The sequence below is a fragment of the Electrophorus electricus genome, chromosome 16 (genome assembly GCF_041902795.1).
Source record: "Electrophorus electricus isolate QZ-2024a chromosome 16, ASM4190279v1, whole genome shotgun sequence".
Taxonomy (NCBI): domain Eukaryota; kingdom Metazoa; phylum Chordata; class Actinopteri; order Gymnotiformes; family Gymnotidae; genus Electrophorus; species Electrophorus electricus.
The window spans coordinates 21,693,787-21,719,924 of record NC_137512.1 but is presented as its reverse complement, the minus strand read 5'-3'; the positions used below and the strand labels follow the sequence as shown (position 1 = coordinate 21,719,924).

Below are 26,138 nucleotides of genomic sequence, written 5' to 3'. Positions count from 1 at the left end.
TATTTTTTTGTCTGTTTTCTATTACCATATTTGAAGATAGGCTACCACCCAAGTTCTGAAAGCTCAAAATTATACACAGATATTTGAAGTTTTTGACTGTGTTATGGCGAATAATTGCTTAGGTGTTATATTGTCTTATCAATAATGACAAAACAGGTTATAACAGCGTGGGTGTAAAAAAAATGTAAATGCATCCCTATTTATTTTATATTAATTTGTTTTAAGAAGAAGAAGAAGAAGAAGAAGAAGAAGAAGAAGAAGAAGAAGAAGAAGAAGAAGAAGAAAATATGATCATATTTGATTTTTACAAACAGAGCCTGCCCTTGCGCAACAATATGCCATGGCTAATTTCACTCGTCCATAAGATTCTCTCTTTTCCTCTTCGCAAATGCACAGTAGAAAACCAAAAGATTAGATTAGAGCATTATAATATATCACCGATGACCTCTATAAAACATTATAACAGTACATTTAAGTTTAGATACAGGTTACTACTCTGCAACACGCATGAATGCCATCTAGTGAAACATATAGTAAGTTAACCTCTACTCCCTTTGGCAACATGTGCTCGGTTGTCTTAAACAGGTCATACCTGACTAACGAAAGTTAAATTTCTTATTTCTGTATATAGCCTAATTAATAGCATACATATCCGCATTCAGCGTTTTTGCAGTTCAAAAACTGACACAAATCACACAAGTCACATTGGCTTTTGCCCATCATAAAAGTCATAATGTTCTTGAATAAAAGTATGCATAATTTTGTTACGGCAGTAGGGAATTCAAGGGAATGTTTAGAAAATAACATGGATGGTAAATTGCAATACAGGAGAAAATAAATTTTAAAAGTAGCCTTAGATCACTAGAGCGCTTGAATCTTCGGTCGATTTCTCTTACCTGTTAGTTACATACATAAGCGATTACTCTTGCCTAGCTCACATCACGTGTTAAGACTCGGAAAATGGCCGATGAAGACACAAACAAAAAAGTTCACAACAATGATATCAAAAACGAAGAACCACTAACTACAGCAGATGAAAACCATGCTGTGGCATATGAAAATTACGGGGAACACAAGCAGAAACCAGTTGACAGCTCTTGGTCGGCACCAATTTTGTCCTTGGCTCGAAAAGCAACCGAGACGATTAGCAATGTCAACACTACTGGCTTGAGGAACACCTCATCTGTGTCTGAACCCAGTCATCTTCCTCCTCCGGACAGCTCTGACACTACAAAGCCTGGTAGGAAACCTGTTTCACAGCCCCCTTTTAAAGAGTGTTGAACTAGTCCATTGGCCATGGCCAAAAATGTCAGTAGGTTAACATAGCGAATACTTCTGACAGCTACTTCTGCTAGCCAGCCAACGGAGTGAGTGAGTGAGTGAGTGAGCTAGTTGGCTAGTTAGCAGTCTAGCTGATTAGTTAGTTTCTGACGGATTTCCCCGCACATAAAGTTCACAAGATCCCCGTAACTACAATCACTCAAGCCATTCTATCTTATAATATTACGGTTGTTACCCATCTACCTTCTTCAGGCCATTACCGACTTATTTCACATTGTATTACTTGTGCTTAGTGCGTGGCTGGAAAGTACATATCTAGCTAGTTTACTACGTGAGTAAAATACAAACCTGATTTGGTGTCTTCTGTCATTTTAGCGCTGAAGGATCCTATGTCAGTGGAGCGGTCAAATCTATTAAGCATGATGAAACTCAGCATAAAAGTGTTGATCCAGTCCTCTCTCAACTTGGGCCGGACGCTAGATTCAGAATATCCACCTTTGCAACAGTTCTTTGTGGTATTGGAACACTGTCTTAAACATGGATTGAAAGGTAAATTTTAGTCTTAAAATAACCATTGTCTAAACTAGGTGTATTGTTTTTAGCACTTGCTTATAATGATTTTTGTTCTTCTCAATATCATATGGACTCTGCAGTTAAGAAATCCTTTATTGGCCAAAATAAGTCTATCTGGGCTCCTTTGGAATTGGTGGAGAAACTGTGTCCTGAGTCTGCTGACCTTGCCACAAGTGTACGAGATATGCCTGGACTCAAGTGAGTCTCCATGCAAGTGCACATCTTTTCTATGTGTAATATATGTCAATGCTTAAATAGTACATATGTCTTCAGTGTTTACAGATTTGTGATGGGCACCTGTGAAATAATGAAGACTGTGCAGAGTCATGCTGTAATGGATTTTATAATTCTTTCTAATTTGTGCCTGATTTAGCCACATGGGCTCTCCCTTAGATTCCAAGCTCACTGTCCAAACCTTTCTCAAGAGCCCCTCCGTCCAATGACATGCACGCATAGTGCTAAGCTTATCTGCTGTAAGCACAGGCAAATAAAAACACCTTGTTGTAAAGAAATCATTTGATGGGTTAATCCAGCTGGACTTTGTTGAAAATTAGTTATTGATCATCTTAAACAACCATGGCTAGACATGGAGAAACTTTTTTTTCTTAGAGTATCTATTTTATTGATAGTTGCTGGAGTGTAAATACAAGAAGCAGAAGTGCTTTCAGTACCTTTAATGCTAAGCGATCGATACCACACTCATCCTTTTTTCTCTTTCACAGGACAGGCCTTGGGAAAGCTAGAGCCTGGCTACATTTGGCACTCATGCAGAAAAAAATGGCAGATTACCTGAAAGTTCTGATAAACCGACGTGACCTTCTGGGGTGAGAAGACCCTCACTAAACACACTTACTTGTATCTGCTTCTTGTCTGCACACTAAGATTTCAGTGCGGTTTAAATCAGTCGTTAGCATTTGAAATGCTGTCCTTAACCCCCTTAACTGTTATATATTTTTGGTCTCTTGCTTATGCCAGGGAATTTTATGAGCTGGGGGCTCTCTTACTGGAGGAAGAGGGCTCCGTGGTTGCTGGTATGCTGGTGGGCCTGAACGTCATTGATGCCAACCTCTGCGTGAAAGGGGAAGACCTAGATTCTCAGGTGAGATGTGCAGTGCAGCTTGCAATCGTTTCTGGGACCATTTTGGAGTAGAGCACTTGTTAACTAGAGGAGTCTCGTTTTAGGTGGGTGTCATTGACTTCTCCCTATACTTAAAGGACCCACAGACAACTGAAAGCACACAAGAGTGAGTAACTCTAGTATACCAAGCATCATTTGTAACTTTCACCATAAAATGTTTTCTGTACTAACTAAAGTGCTAATCTTTGTAAATTGTTCTCCCATGGGGCCAAAGGTTAAATGAATTATCACATTACATTGTCTGGAGCCTGAAAATATATTTTAATAATTGTGTTTACATGTATGTACATTTATGTAATTATGCATGTATATTGTTCTTTGCTAATTACTAACAGTGAGGACAATTAGTACTTGACATATCCCATAATTCCATGCTTCATGTCTCTGCCAATTCATGAAGAATGCATTAGTTCCAAAACCTTTAATGACATGTTGAAAACCACTGTATACTTCTGTGGGCCATACAGAAGAGGTTTGTGGTTGTTTTCAGTTTTTCTTACTGTTTTTTCTGTTGTCAGTGGTGCTAAAATGACAGCGATTCTGGATCAGAAGCACTACATAGAGGAGCTGAACCGCCACCTTAGCTGCACAGTGACTGACCTTCAGGTCAAGATGGATTCACTGGAGAAGACCAACAGCAAACTCATAGAGGAGGTCAGAGCCTCTCTGAGACCATCACAGAGACTTTTCACTGCCTTGCTTTTTATTATGTTTTAGGCTGTGTACTGTAAACATTTGCATAAGTGAATTAGTTGTGAGGTAGGCCTTAGTAACCATTAGGAAAGTTAAAACAACATGTGACTACTGGGAGATTGTCTATGGAGTACATTCCGTAATATTGTGTTTCCAGTATGGTCCTGGAGCTAATTTGATGTCCCTTGCAACTGTCTTGATTCATTAGCATGACCTGCAGGTATTAGCAGTGCTGAATGTGGTGTGTGTGGTCTGCAGCTGTCGGCGGCCACAGACAGGATCAATTCATTACGGGAGGAGCAGGAGCAGCTTCGCCAGGAAAACATCAGCATCCTTCAGAGCAGCCAGAGGAAAGAGGAGGTAGCGCTCAGACTGCAGGAACGTGCCCCCATTCAGGGAAACGCTCCTGCCGCTAACAATGTGCTGATTCTCCTATGCACTCCCCTCCAGGTGACACTGCAGGATAGCCAAGTTGAGCTGGAGACTTACCGCCAGACACGTCAGGGGCTGGATGAAATGTACAATGTGGTGTGGAAGCAGTACAAAGAGGAGAAGCGCATTAGACAGGTCAGTCACACGTGCCCCTGCACTTCCTTCCTCTCTGCATGATCTTTTAACCGAACGGAGCGGATGGTCGGCAGACTCGTGATGGTTTCATTGTTCTCCTTCCGTCATTACCGTTTCCTTGCTTCCTTGCTTATTTCAGCATCCTTTCACATATGCAAGCTTAACGTGATTTGGATAAGTGTGCATAAAAATAATAGCAATCCGTAGAGACTTGTTGGCATTAGTGGGCTCTATTTCATTGCGTTTGTCATATGTGCATGTCCTAGCTCATTTATGTATTTGAGTATTCTGCATTTGAAGCAGCTCATGTAAGATTTTATTGGACGTTATTTATTGGACTGTGAAACGTTAATGCCAATATCAGCCTTTTCTTTATTAAAAATCACCACACATTTACTGGTTTCCATGGTGCAAGCTCAGTGCAGCTCAACAAATGAAGCGGGAGCTGATCACTGAAGGCGATGTGTGGTCCATTTGACCATGCAGGAGCTGCAGAAGGAGCTGGAGCTGCAGGTGGGACTCAAGCAGGAGATGGAGGTGGCCATGAAACTGCTGGAGAAGGACATCCATGAGAAGCAGGACACGTTGGCCGCACTCCGTCAGCAGCTGGACCAGGTCAAGAGCCTCAACCTCAACATGTACAACAAGGCACAGGTACTGATGCACCTGAAATACGAGTCTAAGAGTTTTAGCTTGAATTTCCCAAATATGTTGGATGACCTTGGTGTCCTTTTACATAAATATGTGGAGGACTGCTGCAGATTGTTTGAGTCCTGTGGTTTGGGTGAGCCCTGTAATAAAAGAACTGTCTGATAATTGGGTAATGAGCTGGTGCAGGTACCCCACTGCAGGGAAACAGTAAACTACGTAGTGCTGTGTGATTTAAGCCCATATTTATGCAGAACTGTTGAGTAAAACGTTTTATTAGTGTAGAATCAACTCAACTCTTTGTCTCCCTCTGCTGGCCACATAAGGATGCTGGCAGAGTGGTTCAGAGGAAGGAGGAGGAGGCACTGAAGCTGGAGCAGAAGATGAGTCAGATGGAAACATCAATGAGAGAACTGGAACTGAGGCAAGCCTCATGGGCTTTAGCACACATTCCCTTCAGTTCCTTCATAGAATTGTAAAGTAGCATGTCCTAGTGCCAAAACCTAATCTTAAGAAAATACTGCAATAGAGCTGTAAACAGTACAAAAACCTAAACTGCCGTATAACAAATTAGTAGGGTATACAGATCTCATTTCCTAATCATTAACGCCTCACTAACCTGATAAACAGGAAGCCTCTGTGTTTAGTGGAGAACATTTGTTGAGCAGGGGTGCCTCATATGAGACAACTGAAAGTAAAATGTGTTTCCTGGCCCTAAAGGCTGCAGATCTCTGAGCGTGGACGCAAGAGCACAGAGGACACCCAGGAGGAGGTGCGCTCAGAAATGAAAGGCCGGGTGGACGCTCTACAGAAACGCCTGTCTGACCTCGATTCGCTGAGGTCCCCGCTGCCCCGTTGACTGCACTCACGCCATACGCTACCGGCACCATGTTTAGCACTATGTCAGTTAAATAATGCCAAGTGGTGGATGTATTTGCATTCATTGTTATCCAGGTTTTTGTGCTTCTGGTCAAGTTTTAAAGGGGATTCTTTACATATTCTTTACAAGCGCACTTATCAGTGCTGGGCTCATGAGGTCGCCCCCCCCCCCTTTTGGCCAAATGTATTTTGTGCCTGTGTGTGCAATGGTCAGGGCGGGGCTGGAGGCAGAGCTGAGCAGGGAGAAGGCACAGAGGCAGAGACTGCAGCGAGAGCTACAGCGAGAGCAGGACAACAGCGGTGAACTGCGCACCCAGCTGCAGCAGCTGCAGGGCCTGCAGACGGTTAGACTGCATTCTTCATTGGCCTGTTCCAGACAGCACGCCGCTGCCTCAGACAGCTTTACTTCTTTTTCCTTTATTTTTGCAAAACGCTTGTGAGCTACAGTTCAGCTTTTATTACACGTGTATAACCGCCTCATTTCAGCTTTGCAGAGCCCAGTGCATTAATCTATTGTGTCAATGTCCTTATCAGTATATAGTAACTGTGGAGGGAAGGAGGGAACAATATCAATAAACAGACTAATGACTGGCACACCGGTGACATTTAAGTATAACTGATTTGTCTCAGACTTGTAGTTGTTGCGTAAGCACTCTCCGACGATAACGTTTGGTCCCACCAGGAGTTGCTGGAGCTGCAGCATGAGAAGAAACAGCTGCAGCAGCTGTGCGAGGAGCAGGAACAGGCACTCCAAGAGATGGGTCTTCACCTCAGCCAGTAAGACAGATGCCTAGCAGACTGTCCCAGCAAGACGCGCTGTAAACAAGTCATACTCAGCTGTGCCTTTCTCATCATTACTTACTGCTGTTAATCCGCAGATCCAAACTAAAAATGGAGGACTTTAAAGAGGTCAACAAAGCTTTAAAGGTAAGGTCAACAGCAGTGGAGCAGTCATCAGTTAATACATTTACTTAAGTATTGAGGATTACGAAACGCTTCTGAAAGTTTTCATAGAAGCATCAATAGACGTTAAGGATGCTTAAAATTTTCCAGCATTTGATGAGATTCAATAGCCATTTTGAAAGATTGATTATAGTAGTCATTGGTGCATCTCAAGAGCGGAATAGACATCATGTTTAAAATTCATGGGCTAATTACATGGCACGGTGTTAGAGGTGAGGCCACAAGTAAGTTTTTCTCTTCCAGGGCCATGCCTGGCTGAAGGACGACGAGGCCACACAGTGCAAGCAATGCCAGAAAGAATTCTCCATCTCTCGCAGAAAGGTAAACACCCTCATTTTCCCTCTACACTCACATCCAGGGGTTGAGGGGCAGTTAACAAACCAGGCTGGGAGAGTTACCTAGCAATCTGAGCTGAGTAAAACCCAAAGCACCACCTTGTACCAAAGGTCCATGTTACGATTGGAGGGTTTCTGGGCTTTTGATATTTCGATTCCCCCGATTCTGTAAGAAAGTTGCAAGTCTAATTCCACTCTCACTACCTCCTTTTTTAGCACCATTGCAGAAACTGTGGCGACATTTACTGCAGCAATTGTTCTAGCAATGAGCTGGCTCTTCCGTCATATCCCAGGCCGGTGCGCGTCTGCGACGTCTGCCACACTCTTCTTCTCCAGAGGAGCTCCACCAGTTCTTGATGCTGTTCAGCAGCCACAAATCAGACAGGAACATGCTCAGCAACAGGCACATTGTGGCATAGCCAGAACAGATTCATATGCATTGGCATTTTATGGGGCTTTCAGCTTGTTGGAAACCTTTCTTCAGCCCTTAGGCAGTATAAATATTGCAAATTATATGCAAAGTAATTTCTTCTACAGGGAGAATGTGATTTTTAAAAGGAATATGGTATAGCATGATTGGTTATGACTTCGTATTTTCCCCACCTTGTCGATATTCTCCATTTTAGGGAGACTACTACTAACTGAAAACACAAACTCCTCTTGAGCCCCTGAAAATGTGAGCCGTGTTTTCACTCATGACCCCTTCTTTTCTAAATGTGGATGATGGGAACAATAAAAAGTGCTTCTCTTGAGGCTACTTTCTGTAAGATTTTCAACACTGCCTCCCATGTGTGATACACCTGTTTACTAAGATGTTTACCCCTTCTGCATGTTCTCAATGGCCATATTTAGGGTGAATTTGAACAAAGACAATACAATTTGAGGACCACCATGCAGCAACAATAACAAAAAAATCTTACAGAAGGCAGCTTTGATTATGTACACAAAGCAGATTCAGAAGTGGAATGCTGACATGGATACACTCATAGTGGATGGCTTTAACGAGACCTGGGTGTACATTTTGTGCCATGAGCTTATACTTTGTGCACACTAAAGGCTTAAAGTATGTAATATTGTATCAGTATTTGTTCTTAGACCATAGGACCTATACTTAATTTTCAAACAATACGAAAAATGTATGCAATGTTTAAACAAAAGAATTAATATTTAATTTGTCCTTGGGGTACAAAAACAGACATATTAATTGGTAAAATTGATAAGAGGAACACACAGGGTAGGGAGATGATGATTGTAATTTTTCACTGTTCCACCATGTTAATTCACTAATACTAATCAACAACCTTTTTAAACATTGAACTAACTTTTTAAACAAACTATTTAAATACAAAATGCTATTTTAGAATGTACAACGATTTCTTGTCTGTGCAGTTCTGTTTTCTCCATCTGCACTGTTTAGAAAGTTGCAGTCATGTTTAAAATGTCTCCACAGTTTTTATAGAATTATGTAGATTTTAATAAACACTGCCCCAGCAAAATAGCAGTCCATCTGTGAAAAAAAGAGAAAACTCTGACATGAATCCATTCTGTGCACCACACTACAAAAAATACAAATTCAGTACACTGGAGGGAGAAGAGCGAGCTCTCAAACATAATTAGCACATGCATCTAACACTACAGCTGTAGCCCACTCTGTGCTCCTGCAAACATGCTTTGCAGCAGTACAGATCAGCTTTCCACTGTAAAACATAACACTTTTCACCCCAAAGATCCCATTTTGAAATTAGGTAGAGAAACATGGTCACTTTTGCATACATATATAGATTTAAAAAAAACAAACAAACAAAAAAAACAACTATTGTTTCTGGGCACCGCTCCACTCTTCCACAGTAACTTATGTAGCATGTCCAGCAATTGGCTTCACTTTTATTACACACAAAAAAACCAAACAAAAAGTAATTATCCAAAAGTATTTGGCTCCCTCTCAGTGATATCATCCACATAAGATAAAAAGACACATGAGAAGAATATAAAAAAAAAAAAAAAAAAGGAGGTCTCACTAAACCAGCTCTAAAGCAAATGAATTCAATAACAACCCCCCCCCCCCCAAAAAAAAAAAGGTTTTAAAACAAACAGGAGAATGCTAAGTGCTGGTCACTGGTCATTCACTCCAGGCTGAGAGGAACCAGGCACTAGTGGTGGCTACATGCCCCAGCCACCACTCATGCTGCTGTTGAGACCGTTCACCCCCATGGAGCCGCGGCTACCTCCGCCATAGTAACTGGTCCCCATTCCGCCCTGATTACCTGACAGGAGAGAGAAATACAAACTTTAGGACCAGGGAGTTCTCAGTGCCATGCACACGACACAAAAATGGGCTCAAACAAGCAAATAGTGCCACATTAGACTCTGAAAATAACCACCAACACCACTTTTTTTTTTTTTTTGTCCCTTCCTCAGATACAGAAGAGTCATTTTTTAGAAAGATGACCCAACTTAAGTGCTTATACAGTGACCGGGTCACTGCTGATACAAGGACTCCACACAGTGTGATCTCATCTGGGTTCACTGTATAAATAACTATAAAACAAGCAGCTAAGCATTCTACCTGTCACACTGTGGTAAAGTGGAGTTGACACTCACTGTAATCACTGTACCCCCCCATGCTGCTCTGGTTGCTATAGCCACCACTGTACCCGGAACTCATCTGCTGACTGCCATGCCCATAGGATGACTGGTTTCCTGGAGGTGAAACGCACAGCGCAGTGCGAGTTAGAGCAACACGCGGCTCCAAACCCGTTCCGTCAAAAACGGCACAGCCTAAACGGTAGACTAACCCAATACTCCCATCATCTGACCTCCATATCCACCGCTTCCGCCTCCTGCTGTTGAGTTCAGGAACAGCTCCACGTAGCGATGCTCTGCAAGACAAAACAGGGGGCACTGAGTGATGCTTTTGCACAGGCATCTGTGCATATCCTAAACCTCCAGAGATCCTGTGTGATGGTTTACTCACGCATGTTGGCTTTGTCCTTTGACATGGCAGCCACTGCGTCTTCGTGTGTGGCGAACTCGACGTCGGCCTCGCCCGTCACTCGCCCATCAGGCCCGATCTCCATGTGCACACGCACCGGGTTCAGGGGAGAAAAGAACTACAGATCGGACAAACAAGGCACACATTAAATGGTTCCACACTACAGGGACGCATCATTAGAAATACAAAAAGCAGCTTAATATTAACAATAGCAAATCAAAGCTATTCATGTTTGCATAATACTAATTAATGGGCATTAGCTTCACCATTTTTGGGTCAAACTTTTCTTTTGGGGTCTCACACACAAAAACAAGTATATGAACTCACATTGTATATGTCCGTCTCTGTTGCTCTGTAGGGAAGTCCTCTCATATGCACGCAATGCCCTGTTGTGCTCTGAAAAGAGGAACCTCCATCCCCGTAACGACCGTCTGAGAAGCACATAACAACGGTGAACAAGCACAGTAAGACATACTAAACAGTACCGCAACAGGCACCTCCTTGCTGGCAATTCACACATACCTCCTCCATATCCCCCACGACGCACTCGCTCAAACGAGACCCCACGGCCCATGCTGTTATAGCCGCGCCCGGCGCCAGGGCGGTCGTAAGGCCCTGGTCTCTGCATGCCCATCACCTTACGCTGGGGCTCGTAGTGGGTACGCACCTCTGCACGGCTGCTCTTGAAAATCTCTATGTACCTATAAGGACCAAGGGAAAGCGATGGAACCAGGGCCTGTGGACTGGAGGCAACAGAGCATTGCTGCGTGCACAAATAACGGACCACTAAAAGGGTCCTCTGGAGGGGGGATTACAATATTATTACACCCTGACAACTTGAGCACTGAATAACTGGCAATGACTCCATTCAGTGACTTTGTGGTTTGAAAAATGAAGGAAAAAAAACAAACAAATATAAATATATGGATCCTTACATTTAAGAGTATCATTCAACCCTCATTCAACTTTTCTTATGGCCACTCATGCAAACAGTCGACACTGCCGCAGCCATGGGTTACGTTCTTGGTATGTGACATCACTGTAACTGTGGATTACGTTCTTGTCACCCTGTCATAGCAGAGTACATAGAACATGGCAGGAAGAGACTTCAGGCCGTCATGTCTGACTCAGTATTACCTGTGTTTACCGGGTCCTCATGAGCTGAAGTCTTCATTGTGGTAAAAATAAACCTGAGAGATTCCTAGCACATCAAACTTAGTGCTGAGAGACCACTGCTAGCCACCAAAATTTGACTGGATTTTCTCTGGATTTCTGACTTGAATAGGTCATCATATACTTAAGGCTAAAGCCTAGTGGTGGTCTTTTAGTTCAGAAGTGTTTTCTTCCAAGTCTACAGTCATATGCAAACATGTTCTCAGCTAAAATAGGCATCCTGAAAACCCAAACAAAAGCTGTTTGCTGGTAATAAGAGTAGAGAATGCCTTCACGTTAGAATCCAGAACAAGTTTGAATACATGTTTCCTTTCACTTGCTCCTTTTGGATGAAGTCTCATTCAGTGGCTCACTCAGCACTAAAGATGGAGATAAACATGGTCACAGAATGACTTTGGGTGAACTGGGCCTCATCTTCCGAAAGCTATGTGATTATTACTACAAACAGTTTGAGAGAATGTCTTGCCATTTCTGCAGTGCATATATGTTGAGAGGTGTACACCATAAGAAAAGCAACTTATCCAGCCAGCCAGCCAACCATCCCCACCTGTGCCCTATTCTTTCCTTGTGTTTCTTTAGAGCCTTTTCAGCTATATCCTGTGAAGCAAACTGCACGAAGGCCTCCCCCGTACTCCTCCCCTGGAAGTCCACCGGCAATGTTATCCCATTTGGCACGATTTCCAACCCTTCAACCCAAGGACAGATAACCCCAATGGGGGACATATTAAATCACAAGCCCATTAACATGAATTTATAGTTTGCTAAGGGATTTTTCATATTAGAAATGATGTTACATGTAAATACCAGATGGGGTGCAATGCACAATGAGTAATAACTTATTGTAACAATGAAAAAAGGGTCACTAATATGAGAGAGTAGTCAGGTGTCTAAGAAATGTCTATTTCTCATTGGCGCTGTACATAAAGCAAATTTCATAAACTAGACCATATGGGAAGTTATTTACTTGTTAAAGGTTATGAGATCATAATAAAGGAATAAAGAAATCAAAGATGATATTTTAAAGAATGGCAAAAGTGACCCGTTTTGATCTTTATGTATTTCAAATCAATTTATTCCAGTTAAAATAGGTATCAGTTTAAATATAACTTAAGTTTTCCAGTGTCCAGAAACAGTGACATTTGCATTTCACCATACTATGGTTTGTATAAAGAATAAAGTCAGTGAGTCACTGAGTTTCTGACTGATGTGTGGAATAAAACCACACGTTCTAGTGAACGTACCTGCAAAAAATTGGACAATCTCTTCCTTACTGCAGCCAAAAGGCAGACCCCGAAGCCTAACCAGGCCATCACCTGCTGTGTCTGGGCAGTTTGGGCCAGTGTGCTTCAAGACCCAGTCCATCTCAACACTGTTGGATTTGAACACTGAAACCGCAAAAAGCATCTATTAGTCTCTAGTCACTGCATGTTTAAATTCTCTCCTGTGCATGTCACACAAAAAACACCCAGTTGTGTGGCCCACCTTCGACGTAGCGATGTCCCATAGTTTCCCGATCCTTCTTGACGGCAATTTTTAGATCTTCTTCGGTTTCAAACTCCACAAACGCCTCTCCACTTGGTCGTCCTTCCCTTGTGTATGTGAAATGTATGCTTGTGCCGTTGTTCGCAATTTTGCATTCTGTAATCAAAGTATGTTAGTTGTAATCAGACTGCATTACACATTAAGTAGAAACATAAATCTTTTCCTTTGACACTTACCTGAGAAGAATCTCTGCACTTCGTCTGCTGAGCAGGACCAAGGCAAACCCCTCACACGCACTACGAAACCCTCTCCGTCTGCCATGCTCAACGAAACTATTGACATGGCAAACAGGTTTTGTAAGATTACGTTCCCGGTTAGGACAATTTAGCCAAATATTATTAGTTTATAAATTAGTTTAGGTAAACACTTCGTATTTTTAATAATTTTATCCTGTCGTACCACAGTCAATCAAACCCAACATGCTTACGAAAACCCAGCTAACGCTAGATCAACCAGCAGCTAATAACCGGCCATATGCTCATTCCTTACATGGGCCACCGCGAACATAATGGAGGTTTTCAGAACTCGAACAGAAACCGCTCAAGTTTTTAACTACCGAATCAACGGGATAGAGAATCGCCAAAGCATTCGAGACAATTACCTTCATCTTCTATTCAATCGAGCTGTTCGGTCAGCTAGCCATCTACCTACACCAACCGGCTAGACAGCTAAGCTAGTTATGCTAATTACTGACAAAAGGGAACGATCGACCTGGATATCTTTAGCTGCTGGGTAGCACAAACTAACTAACTAACTAAATAAATAAATAAGTAAGTATACATACACACACATAAAATAATTAGTTTTAAAATAGAACTACTTCGACGACAGCTGAGTAGCTAGCAGGCTACGAGCGAGCGAGCAACGCTAACTTGTTAGCTGACCCACATACCTTTCGTCAAATCAAAACGTTGCTATTTTCGTATGCTCTTCTGCCAACGGAGGAACGCGAACGGATATTCTACCTCCACCAAATCCAATACGTAAGAATTTCCCTAAAAACGTGCAGATCGACAATGACTAAAAACCGAGCTACAGTCAACGCCGAACTCACACAAACGATCCCACGACTACCAAAAGGCCGATTAGCCGAAGAGACGCGACACACCGTTCTTTGTTGATTTCAGGTTACGTACATGAAGTGATGTGTATACTGCCACCTACTGGTTTGGTGTAGAATTGGTTTGGTCGGCAAAGATTCCCTTGGCCCTCTTTGCCCAAATCCTGCAGTCAGATGCCTCTCGTCCCTGGTTTTACGTCCCGTGTGAGCGATATGAAGGTTTTAATTTGCCATATAAAACAAAACAAAACAAAAAACAAAACCTAAAACATTTTTGTCTTGCTCATCAGACTGTAAAGGCGACGCAACACTTCTGTTTAAAAAAAATGTTACGTGCGTGTATTCAACTAGGTCTATTCATTTATTAGTTCGTGGCCATTTATGACATTATGGCATTTAAATCGTTTAGTCGCTTGAGACATATTTGTACTGAATCTGTGCCCTATAAAAACTCCAAAATACCAATGCATATTTTGTTCAAATAATCAACACTATACACTTGCTGTTTATTCAATAATTTAGAAATATGACAACAATCTGGCTTGTCATATATTTCCCAGGATGTTTGGCAATCCTGCGCAGTACATTGTACTGTGTAGCTGTTGCCCAAGCACAGCCCGTCACATGACACGAGTCACGTAGCGTGCCCTGCCGCCACTGTTATTAAATATCCCAGCTCCTACTCCAGCTAGTTCGTTCCAACTTTTAGCTTCGTGGTGCGGTTATTGTTGTGAAACTGTCTGCATGTGTGTAACGATGTGCGTTTAGATGGTTTGTTAGAAAGGAAGAAAGAAAGGAAGAAAGAGAGAGAGAGAGAGAGAGAGAGAGAGAGAGAGAGAGAGAGAGAGAGAACTGAAAAAGATTGTACAACACAGACAGGCGTTTTACAGGCCGTGACTAAATTTCCTTTATAATAAACCTACAATGTCGGCTAACCCACAAAAGACTAAGAGTTGCCCTATTCCAACTCGTGTTATGCAGCTCAAGGACTGGTCTCAGCTTCCTGACTGCTATAGTCAGACACCCGGTGGCACCTTGTTTTCCACAACGCCAGGAGGTAAGATCCTTTCTTCCTGAAAAATAGCTGTATTTGCAGGTTTGACGACTAGGCAAGTCTTGAAACTCCAACTGGTGCCCACATGCCTAATTGGGCGAACTGTAGTAAATGTGAAATTCTGTATTTTTGTGAAATGCTTCCAGGTTAACCTTGTGCTTGAGCCTATACTGTTTCGCATATTAGACTAAAAATAAATCGCGAGGTTTGCATTTATACTTGCGATTACTTATGTGAAAAAAAAAACGTATGTAAAATCTCATCCATGCTGACCATTGTTAGTTTGTGCTGTGGTGATCTGTGATCATGAATTATAAAATGGAAAAATTCTTTCTGGTACTGTAAACGCGCTTTTTAAAGTAACAAAACGCAATATATTTTGTTTCTCGGTACAAAAAGCCACCTGTAGTATTTCTTCTAGCTGAACTGTAAATACTGTAAATACTCTTTATACCCCACCTCCTTATTTTTGGTAGACAACAATTTCACATCAAACAGATACTGCTCATTGTAAAGTGAAAGCTTTCATGCATATTCTCTCAACTTCAAAAGCGCTTCGGATGTGTGGTTAGTTAGCATATTACTCCCCATTGTTGCCTATCTGTTCACTGCTTGTTTGTTCCCTACAGTAACAGCAGGCGAAAGTCGTTAGTGTTTTATGATATCTAATCTGGGAAAAACCACCAGTTGACCCCTTGCCTGTGCCTGATCAGCCCTCCACCCAAATATTATTTTCATTCTGTTTGTCCCCAATACACTGTTCTTTAGCAAATGACCATAACGGCACTGTAAGCCCAAGTAGGAGGTATTTTATTTGAAAAGTGACCCTCCCCCCTGACCACAGCTGTTGCATTTCTCAGATAACTGAGAACTCCCTGTCCCAGCCAAGAACTCGTTTGCTGGCAAAGTGGATCTCGGATGCCTCCCTGTGGAAAAGTTTACAAATAACAATGAAGAAGCTGAGTGGGACTCACAGTCCCAGGGATTTAACTGTTTCAGTAAGAGGAAGGACTTGTTGCTTGAATGTAATTCTAGCCCCCCCCCCCCCCACACACACACACAAACTTGGTGTTATGCAGTTTATTCTGCATGATCCCTGCCACAGTTCCACCTTTTGACAAGATAAAATTCTAAAACTAAGTCTAAACAGAGACACCGGAGAGTTTCTCTAGTTACTCTCCACTTTGAATAGCCTTTGCAAAGATGTCAACAAGCTTATGCTCACTTGTCATTACTTTGCAGCAGCAATAGAAACCTACTGTCTTTCAAACAAAGGCATGCTCAGTCATGCTGACACCTCTGCATTCCTCTCTAACGCGTGCTTCAGTGTTGACTGCTGTTTACTCAGGCCCCATCAACCCTCCCTGCTCCCTCACAGAGCACATGGCACAAAACAGATGATGTTGCATAACATGTTTTTCTGCCTGTGATACAGCTTATGTGTATGGTATGGCTCTGTGATAGCACCACCCCTCACTCAGGTTTAACTCCAGCCCCTCTGTAATGTTGTCTGCCACCCATTGCAGCAGTGTGGTTAAAGTTCCAGCAGTGCATTCTGGGCTGGCCCCTTGAGGGCAGCCAAAATGTGTAACTGAGAGAACTTGAACATACTTGATCTAGTGTGTGCAGTTTGTTTATGTGTTTTGAATGTGCTTGGAGATCATCTACTCTCCATGTGGTTTTGCCTGCCTCAAAATGGCTGCGTCTTCCAGCACTGCACATGTGGTCAGATTTCCTAGAACTTAATCAGGAGTGCCAAGTTTGGTCTTCTGGGCGGCGCTCTTTCAGAAATGGGACATGCAAATATGTTAAACAGCATATTCACATAAAATTACTGGTTTTACAAAAAAATTGGGTCTTGGGTAAAATTATAATCCTGAGCTACAGACCTCTAGTGGACTATTATTCGTAACAAGATCAGAGCACATCAGATACTGGCACCCTACAAATTAATGTTTACCCCCCCCCCCCCCCCAAAGTATCATTGTATGCATCAGAAATAGATGTGAAAGTATCTTTGTGCATATCATGAAAACATGATGCGTTTTCTTTGTCTAACCTGTTAGTATGATGTGCTGAAGAACCACTTTGTATCATTTGGCGCCTTTTTGATTTAAACATGTGTACTGGACTTTTGACAGGTACTCGCATAATTTACGACAGGAAGTTCTTGCTGGACTGTAGGAACTCTCCGATTGCCCGTACCCCACCTTGCTGCCTTCCACAGATTCCTGGGGTAACTGTTCCTTTGCATCATCCTCTAGTCAAAATGCAAGAACTTAAAGAAGAGCTGGAGGTGAACAAGGATATGGCAGGTAAAGCAAATCCGGAAAAAGAAAATAAGCAATAAATAATGTTTGTAAGTGCGCAGTGGTCACTTGCAGGGAGAGTGTACATTCCGAATATGCAGTCAGACAAAAGCGAGTCAGTTTTATCTTGGCAATACAAAACGATGTGGTCATCCCAGCACCTGTCAGAGCACTGGTGCTACAGGGTTTCTTTACATTAACATTCCTGCTTATTTGTCATCCCAGCTGAAGACAGCCAGTTCGAGATGGACATTTAAACATTTGATCTGCCTCCTGTGGAGAACGCTCTTCCTTTGCTGCAGTGTTGCTATGTTACCCTATAACTAGCACCACTAGTTTCTTTGCAGTTTTTTTAAATAAGGAAACAAACACCCAGAGGGTGCTTTTCATTTGTTATAGGTGTTTTGTTAAAAGTGAACTGAAAAAGGAGATTGTGGACGTCTGTTCTAAATGTTTTTATTGTAATTTGTATTTTTTTTTTTTTAAAGTAAATTACATTTGATTGGAAAAAGATAGAGGCATGGTAAATGTAATAACCACTCCTTCCAAAGATGTCCCTCAGTTTGGCTCATAATACTGCAGATTTGTTAACTAAAAGGATACAACTGTAGTCAAACGTAATGTTAAATTCATGCAGTGCACCAGAATACTTTTATTATAAACACAAGCACACCAGCATGCACTATTGTGTTTTTTTTCTGGATTATTTACCTGGATTTCAGCAGGTTTTTTTTATTGCTTTGATTAAACTGTGACACAAATGCACTTGGTTTTATTCATTTGTTGAAAATTGTACAAAATATGGGGGCAAATAAACAAACATCTTTGTGCCACGTTTGGTGTCCTGCAGAAAACCGGTCTCTGACCCTTAAGTCTTCTGTATAATAAAGTACACAGTAGAAGAAAAAAAAACAAAAAAAAAAAAACAAAACCAAATAAAAAGCAGCCACATATCAGAAATATACATGTCCTTATGTGTTGGTCTTCATACCCATTTTCCTCTTATTTCCAACATATTAGAGATCTGACATTTACAAAGTAAATTAATAGTTGTCTAAATTGAAGCTTTGCTAACAACAAAGAATTTGTGTTTTTTTTTGTCACAAGATGCCATGATCAAAACTGTGACTATATATCAGACAAGTAGATGCTGCACCAGGGAGGGGGAACAGTGGTTGAAATCTGAAGCTTACTGCGGGGACGGCAGACCCTTTAAGAGGATAGTTGCTAAAAAAAGAAACTCGCTGACCTAAAACCACAAAGCTCGATTTAAAGCCCAGCGACACGGTTTCAGCCGAAACCAGATGTCGTTAGGTTCATAGATGCGGTGTTGCACGTGCAACCAAAGCCAATTTAAAAGTCCAAGATTGGGAGAAAAGAATCAAGATCTGCAGAACAACTATTGTGAAAGAAAGCTTTTGAAAATATAATGGTGAGTCTGTTCTTTATGAAAAGTCTAATATTCCACTATTCACTATAGCAATTGCAAGCTTTACTGCCTTCAAAATAGATTTAGTAAAGAGGCCCTTGTGTCATAATGCTTTATTACTAAACTGCCTTGTACAAGTCAGTCAAACTCTGGAATTCTCCCCCCCCCCCCTTCAAACTTTAGTACAAATCAGAGATAAAGATTAAGAAACCTTCCATCATGTTATGATGTATGCTTCAGTAGATGTTTTCATCCCACCATAAGCATGTGGACAAGATACTAAGCACCATAAACACATTGTGCTACTGAAATGAAGCCTGTAGCATATGAACGTTTGTCATCAAATTACTAGGCCTTTTGTTGTGCATCTTAAGTCAATTATAAATTGCAGAAACCTTAAAAGAAGGGTAAGACAGGGATGGGTCAACTGAAATGTAATTCTTCAAACAAAATTCTGTTTATGGAACACTGCACTGCAATATATTCAGACACCACCAATTGCATCAACGCTAAACTTCAATGAAACCTACAGTGAAAGTATTTATAAAAAAAACTTTTTAAAAAAATTATCCTTCCATATTCCTTTATCAAACACAGTAGAGTTGATCTGCCAGACTAATATGGCAGCTGTCAGAAGGTTGAAATGCCTAGGTCACTGGACAGCAGCTGCTGTTACATTGCTGACTAGTGACTCATCTTCCGTGTAAATCCAATTTTGGTATAGCTAAGCTTTCATCAGTTTCTCACATACGAAGTATTTGCCTGACCTTCTCTTATGCCCATTTCAAAATTAACATGGAAAAAATGAAGCACAAAAACTAATGTAGTAGACCCAGAGTAAGAAAAGACTGCATCATCTAATGAATGCCCAGTCTTAAATATTGTACATTCATTATATTGGGCAACAAAATTTAAACTTTTAGTTTGGGAAGAACAAAAAAAAAAAAAAAAAAAAAAAAAAGAAGGGAAAAAAAAGAAGAGAGGGACTCTACAGCACTCCATGCTGTTAAAATGTTTTTAGAATTTTTCTATCACACATAGTTTAGGTTTTAAGTATAAATTACTTGTTCATAAATAAGGCTGTTCTTACATTTAACATATTTACAACCTTGCTTCTAAAATGTACAATGTATATTTGCCTGTGCTTGGCTTTAGGAACATCCCTCTTCAGTATCCAGCAAGTCTGCCAACAGATCCACTTTCCTTGGCACCGCTTTTCCATACTACACATGACACGAGTATATGGGAACAAAAAACTATGGGTGATAGAAATCCTGAAAGCATTTTTGGATTTAGCATGCAAAAACACAATCATGCAGTAAGTGTTATCAGCCAATATTTCAGTCATACCATTTCAGGACAATAAACCCTGTGCTAAACTGCAATAACCTAGTAATCAGACATGATCAAAGTTCAATAAATACACACCTGTAAGCTTACATAGTTGCCATTATTCAAAAGTATTAGGCATACAGTAGACATCTTAAAAACCAAGTTTATTTCCACCAAATTTATCCAAGACACTGGAGATATGAGACTCCAGTGAGTGAGGAAGAGTCCTCTTACAGTTACAGGTGTATGCTTTGAGGTATAATTTTAGCACTATTAAAGCCACTTTTTAAATTAACTAACAAGGCAGGAAGGGATCTCTCTTTAAAAGCAAAACATAAGGACACAAGAAAGAGACAAGAAATGGTCACCTAAACAGCTTGTGGCCTGTAGATTAAACAGGACAAGCATCTTATAATCTTCGTCTATCCCTTTTCAGTTCACCCCAGATTTTGAGCCATGCATCTTTGCAACACAGAGCACATGAGGAAAGTAACCAGGTACAGAAACACATAAAAAAATGTTGTTTTTTTTTTAAAAAAAGAAAAGAAAAGAAAAGAAAAAAAAGTTTCTTGACAGCTCCAAGGCTAGGTGTGGGAAATACAGCCAAGATGTAAAATACAACCATACAATACATTAGATTTCAAAAGGTACCAAAAAGTACAGTAAAAAAATAACACTTCCATCTCTGGAAATGTAAAAATGGAGAAAAAAAAAAAGTATAAAATAAAAAGTGAAGTGATGTTTGCTTCCCCCAGTTCCTTATTTGTTGTCTGTACAAAATGGAGCAGAACTCCAGATTCTGCCAAGATCCAAAAGTAAAAGACTGAACCGCCATGTTCACCGGGACCAGTTCACTGGTTCCTGGTCAGCAGTCTTACAACCTTTGAAAGAAAAACAGCATGATCTTTTAGTTGCTTAAATTACCATTTTGCTCAAAAAAGTATTTTTGCTCTGAATGACAAGTAAACAACCCTTTTGCTCCCAAGTGATGGACTTGTAAACTGGGTCAAATCAGTTGATCTCCAAGTGCATCATTTACTTGAGTGTTTCTCAACCACCAAAGTGGATCAAATGATTTGAGATTAATCATGTCTCAACACACAGGTAACATGGCGAAAATGGTATGGTATACCTGCACTACACTTGGTCAGTATGGTTTGTAGCTACTCTGGTGACCACCGCGTCTTGGAGTTTTCCCATAGCTTGTGTTGCCCTGGTCTGCTTCAGGAAGAGGAGGAGAATTTCTTAATTCATGTCTTCACAAAATAATAGTTACATAAAACGTGATCTACAAAGAGCTCTTACTGTAGTCATAGCTGCTGCCATAGCCATAATAGCCTGCTGAATAGTCGTAGTTTCCATAGCCACCATATCCACCATAGCCCTGCTGCCCACCGTAGCCATAGCCTTGGTTTCCATAGCCCTGATTCCAGTAGTTATTGCCTTGGTTCCAGTTATGACCCTGGCCTGTAAAAGGTCAGAAATTGAGATATTCCGTTATGTAGAGCTGAGACCAGTGGGCCAAAAGAGGTCATATATAAAATGTATTAAAAAAACAAAAAGACAGACAGACTCATGCACGTGACAGCCAACCGCACTGATGTGCCATTTCCTCAGCTCATGGTAACATGGCACAGGTTAACTGCTTCAGGGTTTCACCACTGTAATTATTATTCTTGTCGTCAACTAAAATTCTTAGTTTGCCATTTGCTGTTGTCTGGTATGTCATTTCTCAACAGGCCCTTTAAACCTTTGGTGTTTGGCTTTTTTTTTTTGAACAGGAAAACAGTAAAATGCTCATGTGCATTTATGGTTTATTTTATGATGTCGGATGGGAATTTCATTTTCCTTAACTTGCCTCACAAAAATAAGGAATAGTTTATTATGTAAACCATACTGTTAATCACTCTATCATGTCAATTTTACTGTCGAGCTGTTTTGGACCAGTTATTTGTTAAAATGGCATGTTACAAAGTACAATCTAATAGAGTTTTATCGGTCACTTGTCATGCTGCTCTCCAAAAATCATAGTCAGTCAGTCATGGGTAGTGAAGAACCTATATTGGTCAACTACTACACAAATTAATGACTTATAAACAACAGGTGACTTTCGGCCTCAAATATTTTAAGTGATCTTTTAAAAGAGGCAACCCCCCCCCATATACAAAAACATGATCGAATAACCCCCACAAAAAAACCCCCGAAAAAACAAAACAAACAGTAACAAAAAGCAGCCCATTTCACTTGTTTCTAACCGTAATCAAATGCTGCCAATGGTATAAGCTACTTTACTGGGAACTGGGAGGAGATGACAAGAGGTCAGGGTTACGACCTCAAACCAAAACCCCTGGTTAGGTTACAGACACTAAAAAAATAAAATAAATCTAAAAAAAACCACACCATAAGCAACAAAACATTGTTCAAGCAAAAATGTACACTCTGCATAAAGGAATATTTTTATAAAGCCTGAACATGCTGGGCTCTCTCTCTCTCTCACACACACACACACACACACACACACCCTACCGCCACGGCCCCTGCTTCTGCCACCATAGCGACCTCCATACTGCTGCTGCTGGTACACCTCCTTAGGTTGGGCAATCTTGATCTCACACTGAAGACAGAGACAAGAGGGACGTTTTATCCAAACACTGCATTCAATGAAATTCCATACTGGAATTATGAGAACAGGATTAAAGTTCTGAGAATATGATCTAGGAGCTCTATAATAATTCACTGGGCTTTGTTTTAACCATAGCCCTTTTGAATATTGTGATTTGATATTTATATGAAAATTAGGACCTCTGTGTACTTTTTGGACACCAAGTGGTTGCAAAGTAATTTTCTAAAACTTCGCAATGGGTCCCTCACAGCCATGGCACTATTAACCCATGAGTAACCCCAGCTCATGTTGTTAAAATGTAATTAGCATTATCACAGTAATGCTAGTCATTCAACTTTGTTTGATAAGCAGCATAATAATTATATTTTCTTTAAAACATGTAGCCAGAACATTGAGTACGTTTCTTAATGAAAATTAAAATGGGTAAAAAGTGTAACATTTTAAAACAGTCACCATACATTATATACACAAGTGCAGATAAGTTCATCCATAAAAGAAGGCTTTTTGAGTTTACTCAGGGACAGTAAACCATCAACTTATTTTATGTTATACTGTTGTCATTCAAGGTACTAAATAAAATTCAACAAACCGTATCATTACTATTTTAAATGTACTTAAGTGCGCATCAACCGCTAATCTGTGCAACAACACAAAGCATGAGTGGTGTTCAATCCTCTCATACATCAAGATATAAAATGTAACTTCATGAAAATTAAGACTAATGAAGTATTAGAAATTATTAGGATTAAAACTGATTAATTTTTTTCCACAGTGTACCAACACTTGCCCTCTACTTTAGGATATTAAGCTAAATGTAATGTTTTCCGTAAAAGTCAAAGCAGTTGTTCTTTTAGCGTAGAACATTATTTATGATTTGATGGGATTACATTAGCATATTTGACACAAAAAATAAATCTTGCATACTAATGACATTTTTAAAACAGTTAAACATAGCCGTTCTTACTGAAGCGTAGAATGAAGTCAGATGTTTAACAGTTTAATACTAATGCAAAAAGTGTTCCATTTTTGCATTTAACAAATATTTTCCATTTATATATACACACACAAATGTTATTGGCATCAGATTGTAATGGAAAATATTAGTATTGCATCACCCATGTCTACAATCCTGCCATCATTGTGGCTTCTTTTCCCAAATTTCCCCGAAAGTCCTCTGTCTAAAACCATCAACACTTACTCATCCCATGTGCTTCATGCACGTGCAAAAGAATTTAAAGTGCTCTCAACTAACTAGTTTACATCCTTTTTACTGGGTTACTGTAAGCAATGGTCACTGTAACATTTTAGAGTATGAATATTGAGCGTGTCCACTAAATGTTCCATTGTGGAAAACACCATTTAAAATGTAACAGTTCAGTTTCATCTTGGTGTTTAAAACACCATTATTGAACAGTATTAAATTGTGGTGTTTGAGCGAGATCCATTTAATGGAACATCCCCCAAAAAATTAATTGGAATTAATTTAAGGAAATAAACTGAAAATACAAACTCACAAGTCCTTCTTTTCCATTTGAGTCTTTGGTTCCACTGACATTGTGGTATTTCTTCTCAAGGACTTTTTTGACTGGTTCCTCTTCTTTAAATGTGATGAAGACAAACCCTCTCCTTTTATTGGTCTTCGGATCCATTGGAAGCTCAATAGTCTCAATCTGCAACAATGACATTAAGGAAATATAAACTAAAACAAAAACCTGTTAACTGAAAACCATCGCTTGTGTCAAACTCAAAACAAACATCTACAACTGTAGAATGAGGCAGTAGAATTACTATAAAAATAAACATCTACATTATAACATACTGGTCGATATATTTTAATGTATTCAAGCAACCATCCACAGTGAGATATGGTACCTCTCCAAAGGCACCAAAGTACTCCCGGATCTTTTCTTCTGTTGTTTCTGGGTTCAGACCACCAACAAATATTTTCTTGACTGGCTCCTTCTTCATTGCCATAGCCTTCTTTGGGTCAATCTGACGTCCATCAAGCCTGTGCTCCTTTTGTGCAAGTACCTACAGGAGGGACAGGAAACCCCTTATTGTGCTTATTGGCTTTGGAAGAAGAAGAAAAAAAAATGCTGCTGCATGTTACAACCAATCAGTGCTTACTTTTTCTACACTTGCTGCATCTTTAAACAGAATGAACCCAAATCCTCTTGATCTTCCAGTGTTTGGGTCCATTTTAATGGTGCAGTCCGTCACCTCACCAAATTTAGAGAAGTAATCTTTGAGATCCTTTTTACTAGTATCCCAGCTAAGTCCCCCAACAAACATTTTCCTAAAGGAATAAGAAAAAAAAAAGTATCAGAATTTAAAAACAAGAAAAATATTTATTATATTTTAAAGAACACGTATGCATATTTACATGCTGTGTCAATGAATTTATTCTGAACACACACAGTGCAGAACGTCCACGAGCGAGGGCCCGCTTCCTGCCCGCGACGATTCACTAGCACGCCCATCCCCCTTCACGCGACACATGGCGCCAACAAAAGACGAAAAGAACAAAGACTACGGACTTTCGGCTCGACATTCCCCTGCCCCTACACCGATTTCTCACACATACCCGGCGTCTTCTTCGCCTTTGCTTGCTTCTATCTGCAAGCCTTCGGAAGCTCCATTTTGAGCGCTGTCCTCATCTTCGGCCGCTTTGTCGTCGCCGGCTTCTGCCTCCTCCTCGGCCTGCGCCTCGTCGTTCTCCTCGTAGGTCTCGGCTCCATTGAAGTCCTCGTCGCCTTCGTGGCCGTTTTCCGATGTCTCCATAAACTGCTGCTCGGCGTCGGACATGGCAGTTGACTTGGGGCGATTACCTGGAATAAAAAAAACAAACAAAAAATCGAAAGTTGAATATTACGAAACGGTGTGCGTTATGTAACAAAATGACTGCATGCCCACCGTGTATACATTTCCCACCATTTTGATTAGCTTAGCAGAAGCTAGATTACTTCAATGTAAACATACCCAGAAAATGTAAAATTTTACCACTGAGCAAACGTGTTGCTAAATAGTAGCAAAAACGCACGATGATGCGTCATTATTAAAGTGGCCTTGCACAGTAAAGAAACATTGTAACTTGCAATGTTTGGCCGCAGCTACCATGCCACTCGCCTTCAGTTACGTAATTCTAAGGCGCTTTTACAAGCGCAGCGCACCACGACTTACACCGAATTTACCGCGAAATTATTTTTAGAGACATTTTAACGCGCCATTAAATGGTTTCAGTGAAAATACCGTACCTTAAAAGCGTAATGTCTCCTGAAAAGTCCGTCTGTTAATTGAGTTCCCCAGTATGGAGTCTTCCTTATTGCGCCGACCTGTGGATGGTTTTATATTACTGGATGAAAGAACTGGGTTGTAGTAAGGAGACATTTTATTGGATGGCTTTAGCTGCTTATCATGCTGACTGCCAATGAAAAACGCACACCGACGTCAGAGGATAACGCCCCAAACGCGCTACATCTGAACCTCCAGAGCAGGAAAGAAGTTCCTTGTTTTGTAAAGATTTTGTTTTCGTTATAAAAATAATAGC

At 40.7% G+C, this 26,138-nt stretch overlaps 4 protein-coding genes across 15 annotated transcripts; 2 read left to right on the top strand and 2 right to left on the bottom strand.

The window, feature by feature from the left end:
- Nucleotides 1-934: 934 nt before the first annotated feature.
- Nucleotides 935-12,436, top strand: rufy1 (RUN and FYVE domain containing 1). Of its 5 annotated transcripts, none has more exons than XR_014117696.1 (18): nucleotides 936-1,240; nucleotides 1,657-1,830; nucleotides 1,935-2,052; nucleotides 2,577-2,678; nucleotides 2,830-2,953; nucleotides 3,037-3,098; nucleotides 3,511-3,646; nucleotides 3,944-4,045; nucleotides 4,136-4,252; nucleotides 4,739-4,906; nucleotides 5,227-5,324; nucleotides 5,621-5,740; nucleotides 5,994-6,123; nucleotides 6,462-6,556; nucleotides 6,658-6,706; nucleotides 6,986-7,063; nucleotides 10,428-10,520; nucleotides 11,822-12,436. XR_014117696.1 is itself a non-coding variant. In XM_027016697.3 (17 exons), exons 1-17 carry the CDS (start codon nucleotides 961-963, stop codon nucleotides 11,843-11,845), a joined length of 1,977 nt encoding a protein of 658 aa, XP_026872498.3. In that variant the 5' UTR covers nucleotides 936-960; the 3' UTR covers nucleotides 11,846-12,436. The 5 variants fall into 5 exon arrangements, 3 of the variants coding, with proteins under 3 accessions (XP_081555487.1, XP_026872498.3, XP_026872496.3); XR_003411075.3 differs by having other exon boundaries at nucleotides 10,428-10,533; XM_027016697.3 differs by lacking the exon at nucleotides 10,428-10,520.
- hnrnph1 (heterogeneous nuclear ribonucleoprotein H1) lies at nucleotides 8,224-14,095 on the bottom strand. 7 transcript variants are annotated; one of them, XM_081699364.1, is made up of 11 exons: nucleotides 13,949-14,095; nucleotides 12,961-13,056; nucleotides 12,725-12,880; nucleotides 12,484-12,627; nucleotides 11,790-11,928; nucleotides 10,592-10,770; nucleotides 10,397-10,500; nucleotides 10,052-10,187; nucleotides 9,873-9,956; nucleotides 9,679-9,777; nucleotides 8,224-9,341 (listed from the first exon to the last, which is right to left on the bottom strand). In XM_081699364.1, exons 2-11 carry the CDS (start codon nucleotides 13,043-13,045, stop codon nucleotides 9,238-9,240), a joined length of 1,230 nt encoding a protein of 409 aa, XP_081555490.1. In that variant the 5' UTR covers nucleotides 13,046-13,056; nucleotides 13,949-14,095; the 3' UTR covers nucleotides 8,224-9,237. The 7 variants fall into 7 exon arrangements, with proteins under 7 accessions (XP_081555490.1, XP_081555489.1, XP_081555488.1 ...); XM_081699363.1 differs by lacking the exon at nucleotides 13,949-14,095 and adding an exon at nucleotides 13,839-13,895; XM_081699362.1 differs by lacking the exon at nucleotides 13,949-14,095 and adding an exon at nucleotides 13,677-13,889.
- A 411-nt stretch (nucleotides 14,096-14,506) lies between these two features.
- On the top strand, nucleotides 14,507-18,040 carry eif4ebp3l (eukaryotic translation initiation factor 4E binding protein 3, like). The gene is made up of 3 exons (XM_027016712.3): nucleotides 14,507-14,901; nucleotides 17,040-17,213; nucleotides 17,433-18,040. The coding sequence occupies exons 1-3, from the start codon at nucleotides 14,769-14,771 to the stop codon at nucleotides 17,462-17,464; spliced, it is 339 nt and encodes a 112-aa protein (XP_026872513.1). The 5' UTR covers nucleotides 14,507-14,768; the 3' UTR covers nucleotides 17,465-18,040.
- Nucleotides 18,041-20,117: 2,077 nt separating this feature from the next.
- hnrnpaba (heterogeneous nuclear ribonucleoprotein A/Ba) lies at nucleotides 20,118-26,001 on the bottom strand. 2 transcript variants are annotated; one of them, XM_027016721.3, is made up of 9 exons: nucleotides 25,846-26,001; nucleotides 25,176-25,419; nucleotides 24,719-24,887; nucleotides 24,464-24,622; nucleotides 24,106-24,261; nucleotides 22,495-22,582; nucleotides 21,274-21,435; nucleotides 21,101-21,189; nucleotides 20,118-20,849 (listed from the first exon to the last, which is right to left on the bottom strand). In XM_027016721.3, the coding sequence occupies exons 2-8, from the start codon at nucleotides 25,394-25,396 to the stop codon at nucleotides 21,116-21,118; spliced, it is 1,029 nt and encodes a 342-aa protein (XP_026872522.1). In that variant the 5' UTR covers nucleotides 25,397-25,419; nucleotides 25,846-26,001; the 3' UTR covers nucleotides 20,118-20,849; nucleotides 21,101-21,115. The 2 variants fall into 2 exon arrangements, with proteins under 2 accessions (XP_026872522.1, XP_026872523.1); XM_027016722.3 differs by having other exon boundaries at nucleotides 21,101-21,186.
- Nucleotides 26,002-26,138: the final 137 nt, after the last annotated feature.